This window comes from Haliaeetus leucocephalus, unplaced genomic scaffold (genome assembly GCF_000737465.1).
Source record: "Haliaeetus leucocephalus isolate CR32 unplaced genomic scaffold, Haliaeetus_leucocephalus-4.0 Scaffold228, whole genome shotgun sequence".
Classification (NCBI taxonomy): domain Eukaryota; kingdom Metazoa; phylum Chordata; class Aves; order Accipitriformes; family Accipitridae; genus Haliaeetus; species Haliaeetus leucocephalus.
In genome coordinates, this window is record NW_010972664.1 from 13,127,265 (window position 1) to 13,154,881 (window position 27,617).

The window sequence follows — 27,617 nt, forward strand, 5'->3', positions numbered from 1 at the left end:
GGGCCGGGGCGTGCGCCGAGCGCCGTGCCCCGGCTTCGCGGAGGAGAGCGGCCCGCGCGCCATGGCCACGGCCGCGGGCTCGGACCTGGAGGAACGGCTGCGGCTGAGCAACATCCGCTTCGTGGCCTCCATCAACCGCATCTTGGAGCGGGTGAGGGCCGCGCTCGCGCGCCGCCCCGGCCGTTGGCCGGGGCTCTCGTCGCCGTCCTGAGGCGGGCGAGGGGGCGGCGGGGACGGGGAAGCTCTGTCACCCGCGCGGCCGTGCCCCGCGGGGTCTCCAGGCTGCCGCCGCCCGGCCTCCCGCCTGCCTGAGGAGCGCGGTCCGCTGACGGCTCCTCTCGCCGAAATGGCCTGTGGGGCGCCTTGGCCGGGCCCGGCCGCCCTTGTGCGTCCCTGTGACCGCCTCTGGAGGGCTGGCAGGCAGCACGGCCCTCTGCCCACCCCGCCTTAGGCAGCGGCAGGGCTCGCCGCTCCCCTCCGGCCTGGCCACCTCTAAGTCCTGGCGTGTCGGCACTGACAGGTTCAGTTTTCTTTCTGTGCGCTAATTCGCAGTAACTGACATCCAGTTCTCTTCGGCAATTAACTACTTGTGGTGTCGCAAGCTCCTGTTTTTCCTGGCTGCCAAGAGCAGCAGTCACCCAGCGCCTCACGCAGCTTTGCACGCTTGGTGCCGAGCCATGTGCTCCCGTGCCTTGGCGTGAGCAAGCTAGTGAAGAGCCGACTCCTTGAATACATCCATCAAACTTAGGTGCGGGACTGCCGGTATTGCCGGTATAAGTGACTTAATCATAAGTCCGAGTCGTCTTTATAGTGCCCGTAACCCAAATTAGCTAGCATTAGGTGAGGTATTTTCAATGAAACTACAGAAAGAAGTGGAGACTCCCTTCACAAATCCTCCTTGCTTTAGGGCTGGTTTGTGTTGAAGACGTGACAACCATAGACCTCCATACAGAGATGCATGGAAGTCAGCTTTGCTGCTCAGGGAAATGTTTTGTGCTGATGTCTAGGTGCTGGCATAAGGCTAACTTTGGTTCTAGAATGTTTTTCTCATCTAACATTGAATTGGATATTATCATATGTCATGAACTGTAGGTCTATGCAAAGTGGCTACTTCTGGTTACTACAGAGGAAGTTTAGAAGAAACTTTTAACAAAGTACCTTAACCACTTTTGAAAACTCTCTGAAACCCCATTTTGTCAGTGACTGGCTTATGCCTGGAAATTGAATGACTTGTATATATGCTTAAAATATATGTGTTTCCTCTAGGAATTAATATTTCCAGATTGCTGACTTACAACTTCAGCCAATAAAAACATATGGATAATATCACTTTTTGGTAAAAACAATACTTAAAACACATGTTAAAAACATTGCTTTAATCATTTATTCTAATCTTTAATGGTCCTTTTTATTTAGTATAATCATCCTTTTGAAGATGATTTACTTATTTCCATGGAAACTCTCACTTACGATACGCCTGATGGTAAGAACTTCTTAAAGCTTCAATATTTACACGCTCTATACTTAGACTTAGTAAAGCATGCAACTGTTGGCAGTTATATAACATTTAATTGCAACAGATAGTTAATTTTGTCCACCTAGGTATGGCATTTCATATATAAACTTTGATATATGCATATAATGCCTGGAGAATTTGTATGCACCACTAGTCCATTGCATCCTCCATTTTAGACAACAGAAAAGAGTCATTAGCAAAGTTCAGGATAACAATGGTTAATATTTGGATGACTTGTAAGAAGAAGAATCAAAATAGAGAAGACTGAGGGGAAACAAAGCAATGGAGGTATTAGCAGGAAGTTGATATGCATGAATGGATTGTGTAGTTTCATCTCCGCTTAGTATTCTGAAGGCTGCTCTGATAAATTTCTGTGATGTCAAATGTCAGGGTGGACTGGGTAGATAGTCTCTAACTTTTCATTGAATGTTCACGTGGTTAGTGTAAATCTATACTACGTTGTGCCATGTCATATTTTTCCAATGTTTCATTATAGCTGTTAATCCATTACAAAGTTGTTAATGCTTATGGAGACCTTACTGTGAGAAAAACCCCTTTGTTCTAAAATGCATTGCTCAGGGGTTTAGTGGGACTTGTGACTTAGTATCTTGGTGGCTTTACTGGCAAATGAAATGTTCTGCCTGTTTTTATTTTCACTGAAGTGAGGATTATGATATGTAAATTGCCATATCAACTCCTGTAAAGTAGAACTTACTGGGCATACACATGGGCATACACACTACCACACTGTCAAGCCCAATGTAAAGGTTGCACCAAGTATTACTTACTTTTTAAAGGCTTTTACAGACTGGGAAGCTTGCATTTTATATATATTGTCCATCAAGAGAGAGGAAACATGCGTACAGCACTGTAATACACAGTCTTGGATTTGTAAAAGCTTGGTTATGCTTTTGGTTTAGTAACCTCTGTTCAATATGGAATGAATATGGATCTCAGTCCTGTAAAGCCTTAATTATGGCTTTAACCTCAGATACCATGTAGTCTGCATGCATTAAATGAAATTTAAAAAGTAAAATAATTTGCTCCCCGCCCCCCCTTTGTAGCATTTGGGGCTGTAATGCTCTTTGAATTTTAGCTCAGTGTTGTTAGACTCAGCATGCGTTTGGGTTTGGGTTTTTTTTTTGCATGACTTCTCAATTAACTTGAAATTACAATAGTCTCTTGGTTTGTTTTCCTGTATTTGTTACTATGTAATATGTTCTTCCTAAATGTTTATGTTTGTTAGAGTGATACTTGGTATAGATAATGTTATAAGAAAAGCTATGTTTATATTGATATCTCTTGTTATTTGTAGGACCAAAACAATGGGAGGAAGTATCAACCAAGAAGCTTAAAATATGGAAGAAGGAAGTACTTGAGGTATATAATGATATAGTCCTACTATGCAGTCAAAATATAGCAATATGTTATATATATATAAAAATAAAATATAGGAATACATTCTAATCTTGCTGTGCCATATAATATTTGCAAGAGGTATTAATCAATGAAGTCAACATCTGCTTTAAAATAGGGTTTTAGCATAGATTGGCTAAGACTGTCGGACTAAAATAGATGACCATCTACCAGTGGTTAGTACCACTGGTAAACCTGGAAAAAAAAATTTTTTTAAATGTCTGATGAGGACACACACTTTTGGATCTCATCAGAATATTGTCATTGACGTTAACATCCATTGAATCAATTAATCTTGGTTCAGGTAATCAGCTTTTCAATTTCAAAGGGCTTACTGGTTTCATCTTTAGATTTTTGTTCTGTAAAATAATGCTAGAGTAATTAAAGCATCTTTGCAGTCTCGTCACTCACTGCCTTATGTTGGGCTAAAGCTGTTACTGTTGTGGGCATATGACCTGTTTGGTTTTTTTATTTGGAGTATTTACATTAAACAAGCAGTCATTTCTTTTTTTCTATTTCCTAAACGCCTCCATAAGAACTCAACAGTGAATTTCATCAAAATCTCAGTGTTTCTCACATAATTAAAAGTCACCTTGCTGATACGTTCTTAATACCTGTCTAAAAAGCGAAGTTGTGTAGTGTGCCTTGGTAGTTAACACAGAAGCTGTTCTGAACCACACACAGTGAGGGGATGAGGAGTGAAATTCAGTCTTGGAGAACAGGAGTGGATTTAATGGAGACAGAAAAGGGGCTGTATTTCCCTTTCCTTTTCCATTCCTGGTAATACCTTGTGCATCATCTACTAAGCATTGCTGCACAACTTTACAGACTAAACCCATTAAGGACTATAAGAGGAATTCTCTGTCTTAGCCTCTTATGTGGGCCAAGGTAGCTATGGTTTACGTACTTGTAGTAATTTTAACAGCAACAGTATGGCAAGAAGTGAACAATCAGGTAAGTTTTACCGTGTATTTGTGGCTTTTCTGGTCAGGCCGTGGGAAACTTGAAGGAAATTGAATGGTTATTTAGGAAGTGCCTAGTTGTGAGATATACCAAAGTAAATAAAGGCATTGGTTAAAATAACTTTACTATTCTAAGATTCTAATGATGTTTTGTTTTGTTTTGTTTTTTCCTATTTCTAATTGCAGTGTAATAGACAAAGTCAAAGGAATGCAGGTAAAGTGCTTTTAAAAAGTGCTGTAAATTATCTTATCCAAAGAGTCTTAACAGAAGATGTCCTGGTTTTATGTCAAACTCTCTAGGTTACTCACTGTTTTTTGTAGGGGGAACTACCCAAAACCCAACAATACTTATGTTCATAAGGATTCTGAAATGTAGTTTAAAATGTTTAAGATGAGTAAATACTTTATAATTGATGCTGCTATCATCACAAGTTGATTAAAATAATCTCCCCTTATCAATTAAACAGGCAGCTTTTTATTGTATTTGTTGGTTTTGTCAAATGTTCACTGAATCTAAAAATTCCAACCCTGACTTACATGGGTGTACAAGTAGAGAAACTTGGAATTTGCTGGCTTTTTGGAAACAGCTAGATAAGTAGGCATATTAAGAAATGTGCGTTAAAAGAATCTCATGAAGTAGCATGATGAGCTATCAAAAATTTAGCAGATTTTTCTGTATACTGAATGAATCAGGCTGCCTGCAGGAAAAAGTAGTGTATAGTTATTTCATTAGAGATCAAGTATCATGATGGAAGTCAAATCAAGACTGCACACTTAAGTGTAATTCTGATACTACTTAGGGAGATGTATGACATCTGAAGATTTTCCCATTGTTTTGAAAAAGATTGTATGTTCCAATAAAATACTGGTTTTTTACTGGGATAAATGTTTGGGGGAAATTATGACATGTAGCACAGAGAAGGTAGGCTTTATTTTTTTTTAAGGTTTTGAAGTGGGTTTTTTGGTGTTGCTTATTTTATGACAGTCATCTGAGAAACTTTTATGCTGAACATGTGAGGACAAAACAGAACCTAGTGTCTCTCTTCCTCTACAATCCTATCAAAAAATTTGTCCCTACAGGGTTCAGGTATAGACTTTGAATCAGCCTATGAAATTAAGATGTGGGGCTTGGGAAATAAGGGTCTGATACAAAACGATTTAGATGGTCCAGACCTTTGCCTCTGATTTTTAGAAAATATATGCTGATGGGTCTGAATAGTACAAAAAATGACTGGCTACAATCTGCAGTAAAACTTGGAAAGACAGAGCATCTAGCAGTTAGTTTTTTAAAAGATACAGTATTTGATGTCTTTTAGAAGTAATTATTTGTTACTTTGTGTTTTGACCTAAGATCTGAATGCCTTAGAAGTTCTTATTGAAAGAATTTACTTGGAGTTTCTTTAATGCTACAAAGGCTTGATCTAATTAATTTTAAATTTAGTGTACTGCATTACAGATAAGGTAGAAAAGCAGAAAAATTTATATCTTACCTATTTTTTCCAACCTTTAATATAATTTGAACAAAGTCTTTATTATTTAGTTATGTTTTAAGTTATCCTGAGGAAGAAATATTTAACTAAACATTGAAGGTGGGGGAATAGCACTAGTGTTAACAGCTTTTGTTATAAGGAAAAACCTGCTTTTACAGATTTGTATTTATACGTGTTTATATATGCTATAGAAGATAGAATCTTGTGGATTTTGTTCACTTTAAGAAAATCATATCTTGCACTGACTTTTTTATTTGGAACGCAGAAGTACATGGAGTAAGCATTTGAACTGGTTGGTTGTGGTTGCTGTTACCCTTAAAAAAAGGGGGGGGGGGGCAACCAAAAAAAACCTACCCCAAAAAACCCAAACCCAAGAACAACAAAATAAACCCTTCTTCTGGCTATGGATTATTAAAGCTAATGTGCAAATTTTACCTATTCTTGCCCTATACTCTCAGGTGGGTCTGATATGTGTTTTCAATTAAGATACATAAAGTTCTGTGCTAGTAAATGTAAACATTTAAAACATCTTTGTAAGACCCAAATACTTATTAATGAACCCCTTCCCTTGGAATATAACTTGTGTTATTTTTTCCAACTTGCAATTCTGAATTTTGCTAGAATATATTTTTACTGTTTGGATAGAATGTCCAGTAGTCCCATGAAGTTTTACTAGGTAAAATGACAATCCTTTGAGTGTTTTGGGTTTTTTCTACATATGGCAGTTCTGAGTATGGGAAGACAAAGTATGCTAAACGTCAAACTCCAACAAGAGCAATATTTATGTCATATACTAGATGCTTAGAATTTTTTTCTTTCCTTGAGAATTTTTTTTCGAAAAAAACCACCCTCTGTGTTGTTTCATAGATCTTGTTCAGTAAGGGATTTCAATGGGACATTACTGTGTTATTCTGATTTCCTGTCTTCCCAATCCAGAAATGTTTGGGAAATGCTTTTTTTCAGCTTGTAAAAAAAATGCATTGTTAATTTATTCTAAAGGAATCATTACTGTAGAGTTTTGCAAAATAGTGAAGATAAATTTCCCAAGAAGGTTACAAGCTGAAGCCTGAGCCTTCTAGTTATATAATAAACCTCATTAACTTCGTATGAGAAGAGTGATTTTTATAGCCGAGTTTCCTACTGGTTGGAAAACTGTGCTTAGAACAGTTATCAATGGTCTGTGTCCAAACTGAAGGGAAACATGAGGGATTTTTTCCAGGAATTGTCCTGAGCAAATTACTAGTTTATACTTTCTTTAAGTAAATAGTAGAAGAGGGGGTACCCTTAATTAATTTGCAGATGATACCAAGTAGGGATGACCACTGTGAAAGATGGTCTGACAAATTGGGGCTAAAACTTAAAGTAAGCCTTGTGTAATTTCATGCAGAGACATTCAAAGTAATAGACTTATGTAAGAATAATCAAATGCAGGAAGAGGCAATTTTGAAGGCTGGTTGAGCCAACTGAGAATATAACTCTGTTGTGAAAGTAGCGTACACTGTGCTAAAAGATATGCACAAGTGCCTAGTATGTAAAGCACAAAAACCATGGTTTTGCCACTGTTCAACAGTGATAAAACTTGTGGTGGAGTACTTTGTTTTGTATTTGATAGTAGCTTGTCTAACTGGAGTGAGTCAGAAAAAGAAAAAAGATTACTATATCAACTGGTGATAGGACTTAAATGGGGGGGGGGGGGGGGAGCACCAAACAAAAGAGAACCTCTAGGTTAAATACTAGAAAAGCTTTCCAAATGTAAACATAAGGAAGTCCTGAAATACGTTTCTTAGAGACTATGGAGTTGCTCTTAAGAATGGGTTAGACTTCTAGAGGTAAGTTAGGTATTGTTGTTCCTGCTTTAAAATGGAAGAAGGAATAGATGACATCTTTAGGTTCCTTTCCATACGCTTTAAGCCTTTAGAAAACTGGAAATCTTTAGATTGTATGCTTGGCACTATTAAATAAGATGAAGTGTTTATAGGAGTAAATAATACTTATGTGCCTGAGTTGTGTATAAGTTTTCTTACCACTTAACCTAAAAAAGTAAATTGCTTCTGATATTTGATGTCAATTTATCTGGAAACAGAAATGCAGAAAAAAGCAAGGACAACGAATTCTGCATTAAACAAACTTGTTTAATGACAGTCTTGAGTAGGGTAAACATATTTGCTAAAGCACATGCATTGTTTTTATTATATAGGTCTAAGTCTATCACATACGTTCAATCTTGAGAAGTCCCGCTACAGTTTTAGTACCAGCAGAGTCATATGTTTGGAGATACAGATCTTCGCTTTGGGGAAAGATTAAATTTCTGTAATTAATGCAGTATTAACAATAGATTTAGGCAATAATTTTTATATGATCATCATAATCATGTGTACTGTATACAGACTTGAGAGGTTGTAGCTTGTTATAGGTACCTTTTTTAAATCTATCAAGGCAATGGTTAGAAATGTAATTTTTTTTTTGGCAATATCAAAATAGTTTTCACTGAGTAATTTTAATAGCAACAATATCTGGTTTAGAGGTTGCTTGAGAAATAAGCTTATGTGGAAGTCACAGTTATTTGAAGATAGCCACTTTTCTGTGGGTCTAATATGTTTTGGGTTTTATTTAAATCCATTTGAGTTGCAATAGCTAATGAAGAATATTTTCAACGAAAATATACATTGAAATGTAACAGGGGAGATCTCTGCCAAATTAGACGGTTCTTACACTCTTTTTCTTCTGCATCTTATGAAATAAATGGGGGGGGGGACACACAACCCACAAAGATTGTGGGTGGGTCTATCTGTGCAAGCAGACAGGCATAGCAGTTTTGGAAGGCCCCCTTGTCAAAAATCATTAAAAAAATGCAATAGAGGTTTGGGGCTCTACCCTCAGGCTTCTGGAGTAGTTAGTATTTTTCTTATCCTTTTCGACATCTGCCAAGAAAAATGCACACAAAATTTGCAGTTGTCTTCTTTTCTACAAGTGATACCACCTAATAAAGGGGCAAATTTTATTTTCTGTGGTACTTCACGGGTTAAGAAGAAAACATGTAATATGGTAGATGTACAGTCTGATCAGAATTAGTCTGCTGTATTTGACTAGAATGTTGTTGTGTCACTTGTCTATTCTTTCATTCAGTCCTATGTATGTTCTCCGTTTGTTAAATGTTTGTGTTAAATGTTTTTCAAAATAAGTAAGAGTATATACAAATGAAGAATTAATGAGTTCGGGTACAACATTGATCTGTGACCTATCAAATTGAACTAGAATTATTTTTTTCCTACCATGCATGCTAAGAAATGTCAAAGCAAGAGACTAGTGATTTTGAAGATGGACATTCAACAGTACATCAGGTATGGGCACCACATTGCATCTACTTTTATAAAGCCTCTTTGGGAAAACGTATTTATGAGTCAAAAGCTAAGAAATTAATCATGAGCAGGTGGTCCTGTACGATAGCTATAAATTTAGATTTTAAAGACCTACTAATTGCTGAATCAAATCACTTTATTCTCCTTAAATAAGTACTTCTGAAAAAGATTGAGGGCTTAAACTATTTTGCTGCCGTTCTTTCCCTGAGTTCTTCAAACTTTAGTTATCTTATTAAACAATTGCTTTATATTTTCCCTCATGTAGTTCACCACATGTAGTTGCATTATTTTAGGAAAAATGTGTATTTACTTACCAGGTGCATGTTCGTGTAAAACTAAAATCTTCATGTTCTGGTTAATGTTGATCATCTAGTATACTTCCCCTGATTGTTTCCTCCCCCAATAGGTTCTGTGCTTTGAGATGGTGATGAATGCAACTTCTGGACTTCTATATGTAGTGGTCTGATACATTTTGCGATGGTGGATTGATTCATGCAATTTTAAAAAAATTTTTACTATGTCCCTATTCATGTTGTTTATGACATAGGATTTACACATGTTTCATATAGTTACATATCCTCCCTCCCATTGTGATATTTGGGGTATTGAATAACAGCCACAATATCAGCCATGGATTTCAGCTGAATTCTCCTCTTTTTAAGTTTATTTAAAGGGATAGAGAGCAGTTGGATATAGGCTTTAAACCCTCAAGTGTCTTTTTTAGTTAGGCAATATGTTTGTCTAACATTTTTTCATTATTATTTGTAAAATCTGTGCTTGTCTAGAATAACTTCTTTTGACTCCTTATCTTTTTAAGGAGAAAATATTCTGTACTTGAAGAATGATATGGGCCATCTCACTGGTCATTCCTAATTATTTGTTCTACATAGATGGTAGTTTAGTTAGAATTGTCTCATTTTATTGATGTCATTTTAACCCACTAATTTTATGACTGAACTGGACAGAATAGATTTAGACCTTTTTAAAAAGAAATTCTGAAGAATGTATGTCAGATGTAGATTGTGAACATATAGAAAAGGCTCCTTATCCATATAAATGAGCTTTTTATGCAACTATCAAGACTTCTACAAAATAGAGCAAAAAGCCTATTTGAAATATTATATATAGATTGTTTGAAGTAGGCAGTTAAGAATGGTTAAAAGTGGGCAGTTAAGAAACTTTGCTTCTACCTTGGAACACAGAGAAAATCCCCAGTACATACTGATAAAGATTTGGTGATTAAAATTCATAGAATCATTTAGGTTGGAAAAGACCTTCAAGATCATTGAGTCCAACCATCATCCATGCCCACTAAACCATGTTCTGGAGTACCTTGTCTACATGCTTTTTGAATACCTCCAGGGATGGTGACTCAACCACTTCCCTGGGCAGCCTATTCCAATGTCTGGCAACCCTCTCAGTGAAGCAATTTTTCCTAATATCCAACCTAAATCTCCCTTGCTGCAACTTGAGGCCAATTCATCTGTCAACTGTTTTTTGTTCTTGTTGTATAATAGCTTCTCCATGCATTATGTGTCTGAATATAGAAAGGCTGGGAAGAAAATAGGTTTCCCCATTGAGTAATGAGATGTGAATCAAGACAAACTTGTGCACAGATTTGTTAATAAAGGTGGTGCCATTTGGACATAGTTTATGGAATATGACTGGGTTTGTTTCACCACTGCCTACTCTCCCACCTGACTCGTGCCCCCTGCCCCCCCTAAAAAAAATTGAGCAAGTAGTGAGAGCAGAAAATTCTAGACTAATTAATAAAGCTTATGCTACCAGGTCTTAAAATTCCTTTCATATGTTTTTAAGGAATCTCCTGAGAACTCTCGCATGGATACATCTGACTTAGGTGGGTTTTTTAATTTACTTTTTAGCTACCTTTTTTTAACTTCTTAAAAAAGATTGCAAATAACTTTTTCATATTTTTCTACTATAGTAAAAATAATTTTAATATGTCTTCTATACCCTTACAGAAAGTAGAGAATAGCAATAACAAGAGACTGAGGTACTGGTAGCACTATGAAATCAATCCACATTCCTCTTTAAAATAACAGTCCTGAGTCCCTGATACATTGGAAAGTCAATGTGGAATATGTTCAATTGCCTTTACTTAATGAAGAAAGGAACAGTGAAACCAAAACTTTGGCAGAAGTCGCAATAGAAGTTTTATTAATAATTGCAAGATATACATTAATTTCTAGTGGTCTGGTAAACACAGATGTTGCATTCAGCTGCAACAATGTCTTCAGTAGTGTTTGTTAACTGTTTCAGCATTGGCCTGTCTGCAAAGTTTTGGGTGGTTTTGACCCTGTATTCCCAAATAATTATTTGATTGTATTAATTAGTGGTAACAATCTTTGAATGACTGTCTTTTAAATATTTAAAACTTGTATTATTCAATATCTTTAGGTTCTTGTGCATATAAAACCTCACTGTTTTGTATAAATTAAACTATGGCTAGGTGGTAACCTGCATTTAATGATGAAAAGAGCAGTTGCAGCAAAATATGGTTAGCTGGTGTTTAAATACTCTGGTATAAATTAGGTGTTTCATATGCATAGCTCTCTCCAAGGCAGATGATTACTTCTCTGTTGAGGGAAAATAGAAAATAGTAATCTGCAATTTGTCCTCCTATCATTTGAGAGGATAATTTCAAATATCTATTTGAATGATAAAATAATTCTGCAAATTTAGAAAACGTGACTGTTTTTCCTCAACCTGTGCAATGAAATATAGGAAAAAAAAATTCTGAGGCATTTGTAGTTTAGCTTCTGTAAGTGTCCTTTATGTCTTCGCACTCATGGGATAAATGAGTGATGTAGTTCAGACTCTGGTATCTTCATAGCAGTGTAGAATAATATGATTATCCAGTCCTCCTCCTCCTCTTGTGAATTTTCTAAGAGGGGACTGGAGAGGATTTATTGCAGCCTCAGTGAGTCCCAGCTATCTTTGAATACAGTAAGATGTAGAAATTAGCTTCTTAGAGCTGTGGGTTTGGATTCCTCACTTAAAATGGAATTCACCTAGGTGTTTTGTTTTTTTGTTTCTTGGGTTTCTTTTTACATATATAAAAGGTTAGCAATAGGGCATGCTAACTATTAAGAAAAAAGTGTATCTTTAGCTGCTTTAGCTCAAACTTTAGTTTTGGCAGGTTTTTTCCATCTGTAGTATTCATACAGAATGCTTCACACTTCTCAGTGAAGACAGTGTTTCTTCCAGGTATTATACAGTATTTTTGTTCTAAAAGTATGCAAAGCAAATCAACAGCAGGTACAAATAAAGTGAAATAGCTCTCACCTGTACCTGCAAGTATTGGTCTGCCCTTAATAGGGAAAATTATTAGGCCAACTCTGTGGTTTCACAGGAAGTAGCATGGCAAAGTATAGTGATATATGATATCACAGAAAAATGTATGTATTTGGAGAGAAAGGGGAAAGTTCAATCCAAATTGTGTATTTATCTAAGTGTATTTAAGTTTAGAAGATCACATCAAAGTCAAAACTTAAAATTTACAGTAACCCTCTTACTAACGCATTCATCTTTTAAATAACGTATACCTATTAGGTAATGATAGTGTATTGAGTGCATCTCTTATGAAATAACCTCCTGTATTATAGGTCAAATTTTCCAGAGAGAAAGGTCAGAGTTTTCATTTTTCCTCTCTCTTCTGCACTTGAGGAACAAAGGTGTTCCCAAATTTCCCTTTTGGCCCTTAAAAACACTTCAAGGTTCCCTGGAGAAGATACTTCATTTTGTTCTGTTCTGTGCTGTGCCATGATCCTCTGCTAACAATTAGTGTTCCAGTGATTTGAAGTATGACTGACAATACATTGAAGACATCCTGAAATCACACTTTTGTGAGGTTTCACACCTAGAAGAGTATTCAATTTGTATACAGATCAATTCATTCTATGGTACAAGCTATTTTCTAATAATTTGTAATGGATGTGGTGGAGTTGTTACCTTTATCTCAAGAACCTCCCATTTTTGTAGCAGTCTAGTCTGGTCGTCTCAGTGACCACATAGGGAGCAGTCTGACAGTTATGGGCCTGCTGCTACTAGAGGAAGAAGACTGTACGGCAGAAAGAGAGTATCAGCTGTTACAACAGAAACTGGAGGCTGAAACTTTTGCAGATTAAAACAACATTTTTATTGCTTCCTCTGCTATTGATGCTTAGTAACTGATTTCCTGTAGATAAAGTGACCACAACTTTGTCTTGCTTTAGTCATGTGGGAAAGAACTTTGATAACCTGACAGGTATGGGTTTCAGTTCTAATAAAATAATTCTAGTGGGGTCTTTCATATGTATCTTTATCCTCGCTCTATGGCAGCAGCTGTCCACAGAGCTTTAGGTGATGATTACACTGACAGGGAACAAAAAAGGAAGATGGGACTAGCTGGAGAAGATTTTCATTCTGGTTTTAGTAATTTAATAATAGTAGGAAGAGGCAGTGATGTGGTAGGTATCATAACCACAATTTTTTCACTCATTCTTTTCCTTTTCAGGGTTATTCTCTTTCCCTCCCTGTGCTGAACACAATCATGGGACAAATATAGAACAGCCAGGGGAATTCAGAATTCAGGGCTTGCAATGCAGTCACATGTTTTATGACGATGAAAGACTGAGGCTTTAGCTAACGATGAATTGGAAGGTCTGGCTACAACTAGCAAAAAAATGTTTTGTTGCGTTTGATTCCCAAAAATACCCATAGAATACCTAAAAATTGAGTTGAAAGATTTTGGACTTGCTTTTTAATATTCTCAGGTCTGTGTTATTTCTCACCTTGGCAGTTCTAAGGCAGTCTTGACAGTAAGAAACTAAGAAAAGGAAGCATGGTAGAAGGTCCTTACTATCTTTGTTGGGATATTTAGGAATGTAGTGGGAAATAAGTGGGAATGATACACTAATGAGTAATGAATCTTGCAGAGCAGTGCTTTGAAAATATTTTACTCTCTGAAGTGGTTAGCATAAATCTTGAACTGGTTACAAACAAGTTATTTTCACTCTTCTTTGTTCCCCTCAAGTCATGTATGAACCTATAAACCATGCTTTTCAATTGGACTTGACATGGAAATATAATACAGAGAAAAGTTTTAGTGTAGAAAGCTGTTTTCTAAAATGAAACCAGTTTAGTCAATAAGTTATACAGTGTGTGTTTAAAAAGATTTCCATTTTGGTTTTGAGTTCAACTAGATCTTATTTAGTGTTTATCTTCAAATTGTAGATGAAGAAAGTGATGCTGATATAGTTTCAGTAAGAAGAAAATTTGAAGACATTCACTTCCAGGTAAAAATTTCTAGTGTCTAATGTAATGGAATAATTTTGTGTTCAACAGAAATTATTTAACTATTTGAATAGTTTACACGTGCCTGGTGAGTTGATGCAGTCAGCAGAAGACTCTATAGTCTGCATCTTAATGTACTTTTTTAGTAAGTGTAGCAAATGACAAGTTCAATAAATAATGTCATGAAGACCAATGTGAAGTAATATTATGTCTTGGCATTATTAGTATACAGAGAAAGCAATACAACATATTGCACAGAACAGGCAAACCTGAGAAAAGCTACTATAGGTATGGAAGAAGAATAACCAGATGAATCACAAAGTGAAAATACTTTATAAAAATGTGATTGTTCACCTGAGAGTCTAGCATAAACAGGTAACATGATTTTTAAAAAAAATAAAGTAAATCTGAAATAATGGCTACCATAACAAAAGCAGACTGGAATCTTCTGCTGTTGTTTCCCAGATTAGACTATAGTCTATCAGGACTACCCAGAAGAAAAGTACAACACACTCTGTGTATGCAGCCATTCTAATCCTGTGTTCTGCTTGCCTAAATACAATTACCAAAAATTTATTTTGCTTTCCTTACTTGTTTAGCTGTTGTGGTTTAACCCCAGCCAGCAACTAAGCACCACTCAGCTGCTCACTCGCTGCCCCCCCCTTTCAGTGGGATGGGGGACAGAATCAGGGGGAAAAAAAGTAAAACTTGTGGGTTGAGATAAGAACAGTTTAATAGAACAAAGGAAGAAACTAATAATGATAATGATAACACTAATAAAATGACAACAGTAATAATAAAAGGATTGGAATATACAAATAACGCACAATGCAATTGCTTACCACTCGCTGACCGATGCCCAGTTAGGGCCTGAGCAGTGATCCAGCCCCCAGGCCAACTCCCCCCAGTTTATATACTGGGCATGATGTCACATGGTATGGAATGCCCCTTTGGCCACTTTGGGTCAGCTGCCCTGGCTGTGTCCCCTCCAAACTGCTTGTGCCCCTCCAGCCTTCTTGCTGGCTGGGCATGAGAAGCTGAAAAAGCCTTGACTTGGTCTAAACACTACTTAGCAACAACTGAAAACATCAGTGTGTTACCAACATTCTTCTCATACTGAACCCAAAACATAATACTATGCCAGCTACTAGAAAGAAAATTAACTCTATCCCAGCCAAAACCAGGACATTAGTGTAGTGCTAGGCATTGTCATGTCTCTGACAACAGCTAATACAAACTGCTTCAGAAAGCAAGAGTTTCACTAATGAAAACTGCTTGCCATTTATCATCAAATGCTTTTAGGTTTGACATAGAAGTGCATTACAGAGTAGACCTTAGTTTGTGTATGAAATCACAAGATGTTAATAATACATGTAAAGATTTGCAACTGTAATTACCAGTGCTTTGTAACCTAACATGAGGATTTTTTTCTGTTTTTATCAGTGGGTCTTCTGAGGCAATGTGTGCTTTTTCCCTGCATCAGTAAACTAGCTAGTTATCTCTTTTTATATGTCTTCGCATACAGTTCCTTCCCAAGATATTTTTCTTTTGGACATAAAAGGTATACATTAAAAATAGGTTTATGCTGGTTGGACATCCTTGTCTGAATAATACTAATTTGAAACAAATATAAGTAATATGTTTGGGTTTGTCAGTGTCAATAACTTCTATGTGTTTTAATTCATTCCTTTCCCCAGTGCCCCACCCCTGGCAAGAATCCATACGTAGATGATGGGAAAATTCAAGAGAAAGCAAAAGTTCAAGTGGATGTGATAGTACAAGATTATGCTAGAAAAATTCCCAAGTGGATTAAGGTAACATTTCTCCTGTTCTCTTATAAGTTATTAGCTAATTAGAATAAACTAATAATTCCCTAACTGTGCAGCACAATGAATTCTAATACAACTTCTCAGCTGTTCCATCATTGTTCCTCTCCTACTTGCTGTCTATGTAAATATCACAGTGTCTCAGGTCTCTGACAGCAATAATTTGTAAGAAACAGAGCAGACAATATCCAAATATTTTTTTTTCCACTTTTATACTTTGTCTTTGAACAGTGATGTGCAAACTGATCTTCACTTCAGTAAGTTTTTTGAAAAGCCTAAGTTTGAGGTTTGTAGGGGGGGGGGCAAAGAGGAATTTTAGCTTTATTTTGGGTTTGGGTGTGAGGGAATTGGGGGTGCTGGATTATGTTACACAGTACAGCTTCTGTTTCCTACTGGAGTTGCCAGAGATATATAGATTACCCAGATGTGTATATATACATGTATAAATTCTCAATTTGGGAAAGGGATTAAAATATGATACATAATGTAGAATACGACCATAACTCTGTATAGGACCTAGTATAGTAAGGAGAGAGTAGGAGGAGTCACAAATAAGGTTTTGATGTTACCCTTAACATGCAAAAAATTCAGGATGTTAGATTGCCTTAGTGTCGTCTTTTTTTTCTTTGTTTTTCAGATAGCACCTCAAGGTTTATTGGAAGGTCTTCATTTAGCTTCGCCACTGCGAGAACTGATTGGTACAACTAAATCTTTTGGGTGTTGGTCAAATATGTTAGTTACAAAGTGTGTTTTTATTAAAACTTATTAGAAATAAATATTTAATTTATTGAAAACAGAGACACTATTTATCCAATAGGAAAGTTCAACAGGCTGGATTCTTGAAGAGAAGTTAGACATGATTTTGCTTATGGCAAAATGTATTTAAAAAATAGAAAATAACTTGTATACATAAAACCAGCTTTTCTTAAATAGCCGCTGGAAAAAAATGCATAGTTAAAAAATTCAGCAGCATTAAGCTCAATTAAATGAAAGCATAACTTTTTGGTTCTGCTTATGTTAAATTCAAGGAATTTAACAAATGGCTTTGTGTCTGCTGGTAACTGGTACTCAAAGTGGTACTTCACTCCTAAACTTTCTTCAGAAGCTCTCCAGACTTGATGCAAACTGAAGATAGAATTTGGGTGTAAATATTTCAAGCCTAACAACTACGAAAAGCATTATCTTCATCATGCATTACGGCAAGCAAAACTGCACTGGTACTAGCCAAGTACAAAGCTTGCAAGTAATATGGAAATAGAGTAACAAAAGTTGTAGAATAAGGCTGTTCCTACTGGTTAGAAATCACAAAGAGCAAAGCAGTCTGCCTCTACAATGAAAATAATTTGTATCTATATATGAAGCTATTTTAAAATAGTGGGGTTTTTCCAACACATTTAATTTCTGTCTTCTATGGTCTGTTAATTCAATATGGTTAGGAAAAGCCTTTTAATTTTTTCCTAATGGATTGTATGTTAATCATCCATTTAGCCTTGCAAAAAAGCTTAATGAAATATGCTATTATGGTAAGACTATCTGTACTGCATGTAATTATTTCTAAGCCATGTAATACATTACTGGAAGTGCCCTAATAGGTTTGGGGGTTTTTTTCTTCTGCTTTTGTTTTGTGATTCATTTGGTTTTTTTGAACAGGCAACAAAGCAGCTGTTTGCAGAAAGAAAGTAGAGTTGTCAAATGAATGTTCTTCACCCAGACCTCTACAGTTACAATTTTCTGGTGTTCCCATTTCACCAAATACCGTAACCATACCCAGGCATCAACCTTCTCTAGAAATGAATAAAACTTGCTGTAGTAGTATCTTGGAAGAATACCAGTCTGCAGATGAGGAATGTTCCTGGAGCAATGTCACTCTTGCAGACTTGTATCCAGCAATGGTAGAGATACTTACAAGGCTCATGACAAAGCAGTGTCGGAGAAAAGAGTCAAAATACGTGTTTGGACACTTAAGGCACAAAAGATGGTGTTCTAGAAGACCAAAGCTCAATGTCACTGTAGACAAAATAAGAGGATTCAGACCTCTTAAACTGAAGCAAGTACTACCCAACACATGCAGCAGTAGAAGTGAAGATATCCAGAATCAAACTTCTGGAAATGAGAACAGAGAACTTTGTCATGACAAGTGTTCCATTAATAATTTATCCTGTCTGGTACATTATTCTTACACTGATACAAATGAAATCAATATGGACTACTGTGACTCAAGTTTAGATCATCATTTGGTATATGGAAAAGGCCAAAAAGTCTCCAAACAGACTGTTTTTCCTAATGTTATGGCTAGAATGGGAGAGACATTTCTAGATGAAGATGAGTTACAAGCTACTGTCTCACTGAAGAATTCAAAATGCAAAGAAAGTGAAAAATTGGCTTACAAATGTTCCTCGGAATACAGTTTTATAACACCTACTGCCAGTTCAGGGTCAACAGTGCTTCAACTGGTAAAAGACAGTAAAACTCAAAAACTTGACTTTCCTTGTAGTGACACCTCAGAGTTGTGTTCATCTAGTTGCAGTTCCTGTGGCAATATTAACACTTTTACACCTGTCACAAACTGTTCTCTTGCAAGAGCATCAAATACTTTGCTCGTAAATCCTGAAAAAGTAATTCCTGAAAGTCTGACTTCTTTCCAGCACAAACACTCATTTTCCTCATTGTCTATGAAGCAGAGTCCTTCAAAGATGCCCCAGAAATATGAAGATGCATTTGAAAAACTCTACTACAAACTGTGTTCCAAAGAAATCCAAAAGCCTTTGACATTGACGAGACCTCTTTCAAATTCACAGAGTGTTGAAGAGAAAGGAGGATTAGTGAAGAGTAATTTAAGTGATTCTGTGAGGTCTGATTCACAGTATGATGGAAAATTTGACAGAATCTATGAGCAATTGTGTAGCGAGGCTGTTCCAAAACTTCTTGAGTTTCAGAGAGCTTCAAATTTAAGGAAATATGAAGGAATACAGATGTCTGAAACTGTAAATGCTCTTGTTAACTCACCTGTTCGAACTTTATCTGCAATTCCCAGAGTTAAAAGACCAGGAAATTTTCAAAAAGATCTTCTTTGTTCACCAGTAAAGCGACTGAAAAATATACCAGAACGTTATTTTCTTTCCACAAAATGTCAACAGATTTCTCACAGAAAAAACATCAATCTTCAGACAGTTGGCATGCATTTTTTGAGCACATACAATGGCAGTAACCACAGCTCTTCTGGCAGTCACAACTATCAGAGTCAGGTACTTAAGGACCTTGTAAAAAAAATGATTGTGCACTCTTTGTTGACATTTGGAGAAGGGCTTAAAAAACAGATTAAAGTTGGAAGCTGTTTAAACTAGTGACAGCATGCTTCTGGTGCTATTTGGTCAGTAGGATTGTTTCACAGGTTTGGGCTTTGGGCGATTTTTATTTGCTAAAATACAAGTTGTATCAGGTCTCCTGGATCATGTGAGGAAGCTTGCTATATAGAATAACCTTGACAATGTCTATAAAATGCTCAATAAAAGATTTTGTTACATTTTAATAGACTGTGTCACTGGTTAAAATAATCTCAAACAGTGACCCTGTTAATTAAGGTGTTGGCCTTCTGAAATGATGTTTTAATCATTTTATAGATGGACAAGGTGAGGCAAACAAATTAAGCTTTACTGGGTTCCATTGGAGTCATTAGACTTATTGATTTAAATATTAAATCAGACACTTATTTCCAGTTTCCCAGTTGTTTCTGCTGAGGCAAGCTGTGAAATAATACGTGAGTTTTTCCTTTGATGTAATCTGTTGATGCTTTATTTTCAGGACTCTGGATTTCATGCTGCTTCAGACAAAACTTTTCTTGATATTCCTGGTGCTTCCCTGCAAAGTTAGTTTCAGAGACTTTAAGAATTATTACTTTAGCAATCACAAGCACTTCTTCAAAGGGTAAATGTACAGATGTCAATAGACCACTGTTTAGGTGACAGTTCTTCTTCCTCAGTAATAATTGGGTATGTTTATGTGTTCCTTAAAGTAAGCAATCTATACAGAAAAGGGTTTCCTGAATCACATGTTAACAGCTATTTAAGAAGCTTTTCTTTAGCTCAACTAGGACTTTTCCAACTAAAGTGTTGCTTATTTTCGCTCTTCTTTTTTTTATTTTATTTAAAGTTTGCTGTTGCTTTTACTTTCTGTATCTAATGTTCAGCAGGAAATGCATAGTTTGTTAATCCTACACTTGAATAACCAAATGCTTTTGTTTGGATTCTTGAGCTTTACAAAAACTTGCAACTGAGTTGTTGTGTGGCTACTGTCACATGCTTAGGTGAATTAGATTATTAATCTGGATAAAAGACTTTTTCCAGTTCAGGACAGTAGAATTTTATTATTTAAAAAACCCTAAAACTACATTAGTTTAAGATTTTAGGTGCTAATATTTTAGTTTCCTTCTAAAAATCTGATTTTGGTTAAAGTATTTATATAACATAACCTGAACTCTTTTCCTGTTAAATAAAATCACCAATGTTTATTTTCCCTAGTTTATTTTTATGAACCTTGTCATCAAGATAACAACTAACAAACATGTAAAGGAAAATACTGAAGAATGCATTTGTTTGCATGGTTCTTGCCTTGTTCCATTTTCATTACTGATTAATTGTAAAGAATTTGTTTTGAGGTGGCCTTATCCCATCTGTCTTATTTTGCCTTCCTCAGATTTTAACTACTTTATGTATTATACTTTTTCTGGTATCAACAGTTTCTTCTACCTTTTTCTAATGGTGATAAATTATAAGCCTTTTGAAGAAACCTAGCTAATAAGTAAATATATTCAGTGTATAAAATGTATTTGAAAATAAGTTTTGCTGGAACCTTTTGCATTAGAATATTTTCATATGGAAATTTGCTCATTGGAATATGCTAGTGAAGTATTACCAATGTCTTAATAGGCTAGTATTTTAACAACATACTGTAGTGTCCATGCTACTCAGTGTTGTTCTTACCCTTTTCATACTACTGTTTTTCATCACCAGAACCTGGGCTTGCAGATGCCCACTCTGGCTGGCCTAGGACAATGAAGAATTACAGCTGTCCTGGAAATGCACAGAAGTGTCACCAAAGGTATGTGCCTTTTGAGAAAAGAAATTTCAAAATAAATTCTTGCTGCTCTACATCTATATGGTATGGAGGTTGCCACTTACATGCGTGCTTCTAGAATGAAAAGTGACGTGGGTGCTTGGGAGAGCCCAAGTTAATCAAACTCGCAGACCTGGACACTGGGAGGTAAGTGTCTGTGGACAAAACGAGCCAGACTCCAGCATGGATGGCTAGTGAATACAAGTTAGTAAGATGGCCTGACTGAATAGTCCTTATTTTGTCTTCATTATAGAGGTATTTATTATTTTACATGTAACTATAGAACTGTTTTGATTCTGGCTGTGTGTTTGAGCTAATGAATCCTCTCAGATCCTTACGCTGTGGAGAGTGCAGTATGATGCCATTTAAAAGGACTTTTGAAAGTTTGCTTCTGTGCAGTTGGGCATAGTTACCTGCATTTTGGTTCTGTGTAAACAAGTGGCTCTATTTGGAAGATATCTGAGATCCTCTCTGCTGTTATCACTATTGGCAGTGTATTTAGATCTCTGGAAGGAGAACACTCCTTCCAGCTCCCTGGATACTGGCATACTACATCTGCTTTTCTTAGAAAATATGTGACTTAAAGGATTCTCAAATTTCAAATCTCTTGGATTTTTAATTACAAACTAATTTAATAGGCAGCAGGATTAAAGCATTAAAAGTTCTCTAAACAGTTTCTTATTTTATTTTCCGAAATATTTTTGACGTGCTTTTTTGCCGAGAAGTCTGATTTGGCACCACAAGGAATGCTGCCTTCCCAAACTCAGTTAAGAAATATTTTCACTATGCTTGAGATGATCATACAGCTGATATCAAAATTTTCTGACAACATTTGAATTTAAACTTCAAAGGAAGCCTGAATGCATTTTTAGACTACTTGTATGGAGAATTTAACAGGAAAAGAGGCTGCATGATTTAAAGAAAAAAGTTTCAGTTTTAAAACTTAGAGGCTTGTATTACAATCTTTCTCAATGTTGTTATACATTTGTATTGGGATTATTTTTGATATAATGGAAGACTGGAGGCAAGCTGATGAATATACAAAGATGTTTCTGTGGTGTTAAGTATGGCCACTTAGCTGAGTAAATTTCTGCTCAGTTATTGAATTCCCTCTTTTTTTTCTCACCTCTTTTTCCTGACTGTCTACAAAATAGCCCTCCCTATGAGATTAGTAATTGTTCCGAAGGAAAAGATTTTCCTTAATGCATGTAAGTAGAGAATTTTGAAAGAGAGTAGGAAATCAGGATTTCACTGAGTGCTTCCTTGCCAAGCCATCTGGAATAAAATCTATTTCTTTGTTCCTTAATTACGCAAATGCATGTTTGTAGCCAAACTGGGCTGTCAGCTGGCAAGCTTCCTTAGGCCTGTGGTGTGACATTCTTAGCCTTCTATGGTTCCCAGGAGTGGAGCTCTTTAATGGCTTCAGAGCCCTCAGAAGTTTTATGCCTAAGCCATGTGGCAAAATTCTGTATATTGTAATGAATGGTTATAGGAAGAAAAGGAATATTGTCTTCCTGTCTGGAACTTGATTGCCTTTATCTAGAAGATGATTATGAAAGAGGTATTTCAGAAAAGGAAATATTCATAACTAATAAAGTTTTCTTCAGACCTGTGTGAATGTTGTCCTCTGGCTATACTGGTATACTTAATTGTCAGATGTAAACCAAAATAGTTTAAAATAGATGTTAAGAAATGGCATAATTTTTTTTAAGTAATATGCAAGGAAATAATTGTTTTCGCACTTGTATCTTTCATTTTTAGCTATTTGTGAATGCATTCAAAGATTACATCTTGAAGTTTAATAGATATTTATATAATTTAGGTTAATGTAGTAGCATCACTGCGACATTAAAATGACATAGGATTAAAAGTTCCCTCTCCAGCTGAAAGCACATAGGAATGCAGACAAGGAGTCCTGCTGCTATTCACAGTCAAGAAGTTCAGATATCTTCCTTTGGCAATTTGTTTGAATTTTGTTCTGTTCATGGGAGTTTCAGCAAGCATAGTATTTTCATGTAACTTACGTTGTTATCTAAACAATTCTTTTCTATAGGGTATCCAGAAAACTAAGCTACACTGATGGGAAAGACCAAAATCCTAGCAATCCCTTGGACGATCTCCTGGTCAAAACTCACCAAGGAGCATTCATGGACTGCTATGGAGAAAACATTGTTTTATAAAGTTTGGGTTTGTTTTGGTTTTCTGTCTTCTTCCAAGAATCAAGGATGTATTATATGTATGTAATATACAATTAGTCCTGATTTATACTTCCCTGTAATATAAATCTTCAGGAACTGGTTCATCCCTTCTGACAGGGCACTTCTTACTCCTTTGACTTCATCAGGTATTGTGGGGAATCGGGCTTCCTTTCTATGGCCAAGTTTAAATTATGTATTTAGTAGTGTTTATAATAACAGAATGTGATCTGTATTATCTTTTAATCTGCTAATAAGCTTTGATTCTTAACGTATTAGTAAGATAAGTAACAAGCTCTTTCTGCTGAATTCCCACCTATTCATGCTTTATAGATGTATCAGTACTAAATAAATGAAAAAATCTAAACTGGGCTGGATGATCCAAATGCAGTATTATATGCTCTGACTTGTAATATGCCTGCTATGCAATTTTAACGTTAAACTTTCTAAGTTGCTCACCTAAGTTGATTGTTCAATAAAATTTTATAATTTTTAGTGGATTTGATAGTTATATTCTGTGCTGTGAGAAAATTCTGCTTGACACAATATATATTCTAAATAAAAACATGTTCTGAACAAATACCTGCTTTCAACATTTTATTTCAGGTATGTGAATTCTCAGGAGCGGTTTGTATACCTACAGCAAATATATGAGAATGATGTGGCAGGGTCCCACAGGTTTTCATTACTGTGTTCTTTCTTGGCAAGGAGATTGGTTTAGTGGTAAGTGTCAGGTCAAGTACATTCTGTTTTATTGGCATTGCCCCTTGTCAGCTTTCTGAGTTCCAGAAAAGGAGAAGATAGTTTTCCTTTGGTTTTACTTCATTTCTGGGTACACAGGAGGTGGTTTTATGTTATTTTAGCACTTAAAACCAAGATCTTGTTATCTTGTGTTGTTTTTGAATGGAACAAGAAGCCAGCTTCAGTGATGTTTGTTCTGCGATAAGACAAGAACTTCTGAAATGTACACACACATTCTATCCCTCAGCATTTGTACATTACGTTTCCTTCAACAACAGCAACAAAAAGATTGTCTTTTAGAAATGCTTTTGTGGCTCATTTTTCTTCCTGTTCCAGACATGGATGAACTACCTTTCCCTTGGATTTGTTGAGGTAATTATTTCCTGGTGTTTCTTGATACACCAGTACTGAAAGATTATGTAACTACATTAATGTTTTCTGTTCTAAAGTAACTTGAAGGTAAACTGGAATGGGATTTTGGACATGTTCTGACTCTAGATACGACTTCTACACAGCAGCCTGAATGCAGGCTTACCCAGGTAGGAAGGTAAGGTTTTTTAAAACAACATAGCAATCGTTCATTGTCTCCATGAAAATTACTTCAAAAGAACTTTAAGAGTTAGCTCTTGAAAAATCTTGAGGTGTTGGAAGATAAGTTCATCCCAGTGCCAACTTCTTGGTGCTAGCAGTAGCAAAAAATGGGAGAAGTTACACAATTATTTTTAGAGTTTGATCCTCCAACATCCACTTGAGTCAGCAGGTTCTTAAAAGTGTGATATAACCAATAGTCTGTGGTTTTTCCTAACAATACTGTTTAAACGAATGCATCTGCAGCAATTGTCAGATGCTATAATGACTACTGGAGTATACCTGTCCTGGACTTACAAAGATTTTGTGGTGTTATTTGATCTCTTCTGTTGTAAGCTCCATTCTTCTTCCCTTCCAAATAGTTATGCTTCTTCCACCATATATCCTCTTGTTTACTTTCTTCACTGTTCCATTGAACTGATACTTGAATGCTAAGCTTACTGTTAATAAAAACATCTTCACATTGCTTCTTCTTCAAAATTTTTGTAAAGAACACTGAAAAAACAGGCTAGTGAGACAGTATAAACCTAGACCTAGCATTTTCTTATTTTGTTGTAATTAATTGAAACTTTCTTTATACATGAAGAATTTAACTAATATATGGTAGTTTATGCAGGTCTTTCTCCAATGGCTTGAAGATGGAACAATATTGAACATGCTCTTTCATGTAAGAATTCAGTAGTCACTTAAAAACTATCCCAAAAAGTAATTTTAAAAAAAAAAGGGGGGGGGGGTGTCATTCCGTTGCTTATTTAAGCAGACAGAGTGTAAAGAGCCAGAGGAATAAAGTAAAATGTGGACTGTGGCAGCATTAGAAGTGCCTTGGAAACAGTTGATAGGCTATTGAAGATGATCCTGAAGTGGAGTCTGTGAATAATTTAATGGAAGCAGTGGTCAAATGTGGAAAGCAAGTGTATACCGAAGGAGACTATTTACAAAAGTGCCCTGCTCTTTTAGTAAGCTATGTTGCAAGGGAAAGCAGCTGCTGAAAATTGGTGTAAATAAATAGGTGGACTAAACAATGAAGACTAAGAATACAAAGGAAACTAGTTGTACCTAAATCCCATGAAGCAGACTTAATGTTACATGTACGCTCAATGAGAGAAGCGTGTACTTAATTTCCATTAAATTAATGATCAGGCTAAAATGGCAGGTTGAATTTAGGTAACTCAGAAATTCTTTGACTTTGGAATTCTTAGAGGAAAGGCATAATCAAGAGTGCAAATGCTGTGAGAAAATTGGGAAATAGCAACTTTTGTACTAAGTGTACACAAATTGTATTAAAAGAAAATACAGCATCCCTTGTTTCATGTGTATGTTGGAAAATAGTAACAAATAGACTTGGGCCTGTGCTTATTTGCTTGAGGGATTGTTTAAGAAAGCTTTCTCTTTTCATGATCTCAGAGGGCTGAGTATTGCATCTGATTGGTGCCAGCTAAATTCAAATATTTTACATAAATACTTTGTATATTAATGCTATTAAAACAATTTTGATATGTGAGTCTAAGCAGGAGTATGTTGATATGTATTTTATTACTTATTTTGTTCCTACTGTGGAACAAGGTATAATTCCAATCTAATCAAGTTAGTATTTTATGTGCTGATACCTTGGTCTTTGGCTTTGGGCCTTTGGCTCTGGATTTGCCTTACTTCTTTCCCCCTTAGGATTTTGGTCAAGGTCGTTGTTTAATATGTTTCTCCATTAAAGCGATTTTTATCGATTTTTTTCAATACTATTTTTGCTTATCCAATGGTAGTTGCTCTAAGACCATGATAACACAGTCATTTTAATTCCAAGTCTGCCTTGTTTCTGGGATGTAACAACCAAACATATATTGACTTGATTTCTGTGCATAAAAGCAAGTGCTAGCACAAGACAGGCCATGACACTGGGTGGCTTTGGCTGCAGCGGTTGGCCCCTTCCTTTTGGTCTAGCATAGAAGTTAAGGCATGTTAAAGAGGTTCATTAACTATGAGCTAAACTAAACGTGAACCAGGCTGTCAACTGTTTCTTTTGCACTGATTTTTTTTTTCATAAATTTGTCCAATCTCTGAAACACTTGCAGGGCTCTGTATGTGCTTGAGAGTTTCAAGCTCCTTGACGCTGTGCTCTGTGTGGGTTTTACATGCTCTAATATCCTTTTTTTGAGAAGGCAAAACTGTTCAACACCTAGAGGTAGGCATATTACATCAACATGCCTTACTGTTTCCTGCTACTACTACTTAATGAGTCCCAGAATATAAAAATAAATCCCCACTCTATAAAAGCTTACCATCTGATGAGTTTAAAGTCTTGAGATGAATGTGCACACAGTATGTGAATTATTTGGGGAAATAAAAAGCTCTTTCTACTTCTGTAAAATAGTTGGTAACAATGGCAATGTAAAATCCAATAGGAATTTAAACATCACATAGAATATTAGAAGGAAAAAGTACTCCCTAGGAGATTTATTGTTACAGATTGTTTGCTAATATCTTTGTTGTCTTTTGAATATGGCTGAATACAATATTATGTTACCAGAAGAGTTAAGATTTGAGATGTATTCTAGTATTGCTCACAGAAGGAAACTAAAGATATATAAGGATATTGTTAAATCTTGCAAGATGTACAATTACTACTTTAAACAAGCTGTCAAATTATTTTCCAATTAGCTTTAGATATATTTGTTATTAGCATAGACCAGTCACAGTAGGAAAGTACACAATGTTGAACAGCAAATCAGTTTTTAATTGGGAAAACAAGTAAATCATTAAATGTGCAAGTATGAAACATGATTTCCTTCCAAAAGTATTGTTAAAACCTATACAGAAGAATTGTTATGTTCTGCTAGAGCTCTATAGACAACAGAGTGGGTCTTTTGGGACTGTTTTGAAAGTTGATGGTTGTTTTAAACAAAGGATTATTTTTTACTGGAATCAATACCATGTGAATGCTGAGATACCAGCTTCTACAATTCCGTTTCAAAATGTCTTCAGAAGAGCAGGTCCTTCAAAGTGGCAGTCTGGATCGATACTTATTTCTTGCTTAGTCTGTAAATATGCTTGGAACACCCTTTGGAACGCTTAACTTACCCATTTTATACCATTGTTTGGTATGTCAGTTTGCCAGGATATTAT

The 27,617-nt window shown here is 36.0% G+C and overlaps 1 protein-coding gene across 1 annotated transcript; it reads left to right on the forward strand.

Moving 5' to 3' along the window:
- Positions 1-61: 61 nt before the first annotated feature.
- HJURP (Holliday junction recognition protein) lies at positions 62-23,608 on the forward strand. The gene is given in 14 exon segments (XM_010567661.1): positions 62-151; positions 1,417-1,483; positions 2,832-2,896; positions 4,081-4,108; positions 8,670-8,725; positions 10,562-10,601; positions 13,979-14,040; positions 15,754-15,852; positions 16,502-16,562; positions 17,515-18,752; positions 18,754-19,109; positions 19,666-19,729; positions 20,874-20,961; positions 23,030-23,608. Coding segments are annotated over 11 exon segments (1,869 nt in total). The 3' UTR covers positions 18,817-19,109; positions 19,666-19,729; positions 20,874-20,961; positions 23,030-23,608.
- The last annotated feature ends 4,009 nt before the right edge of the window (positions 23,609-27,617 follow it).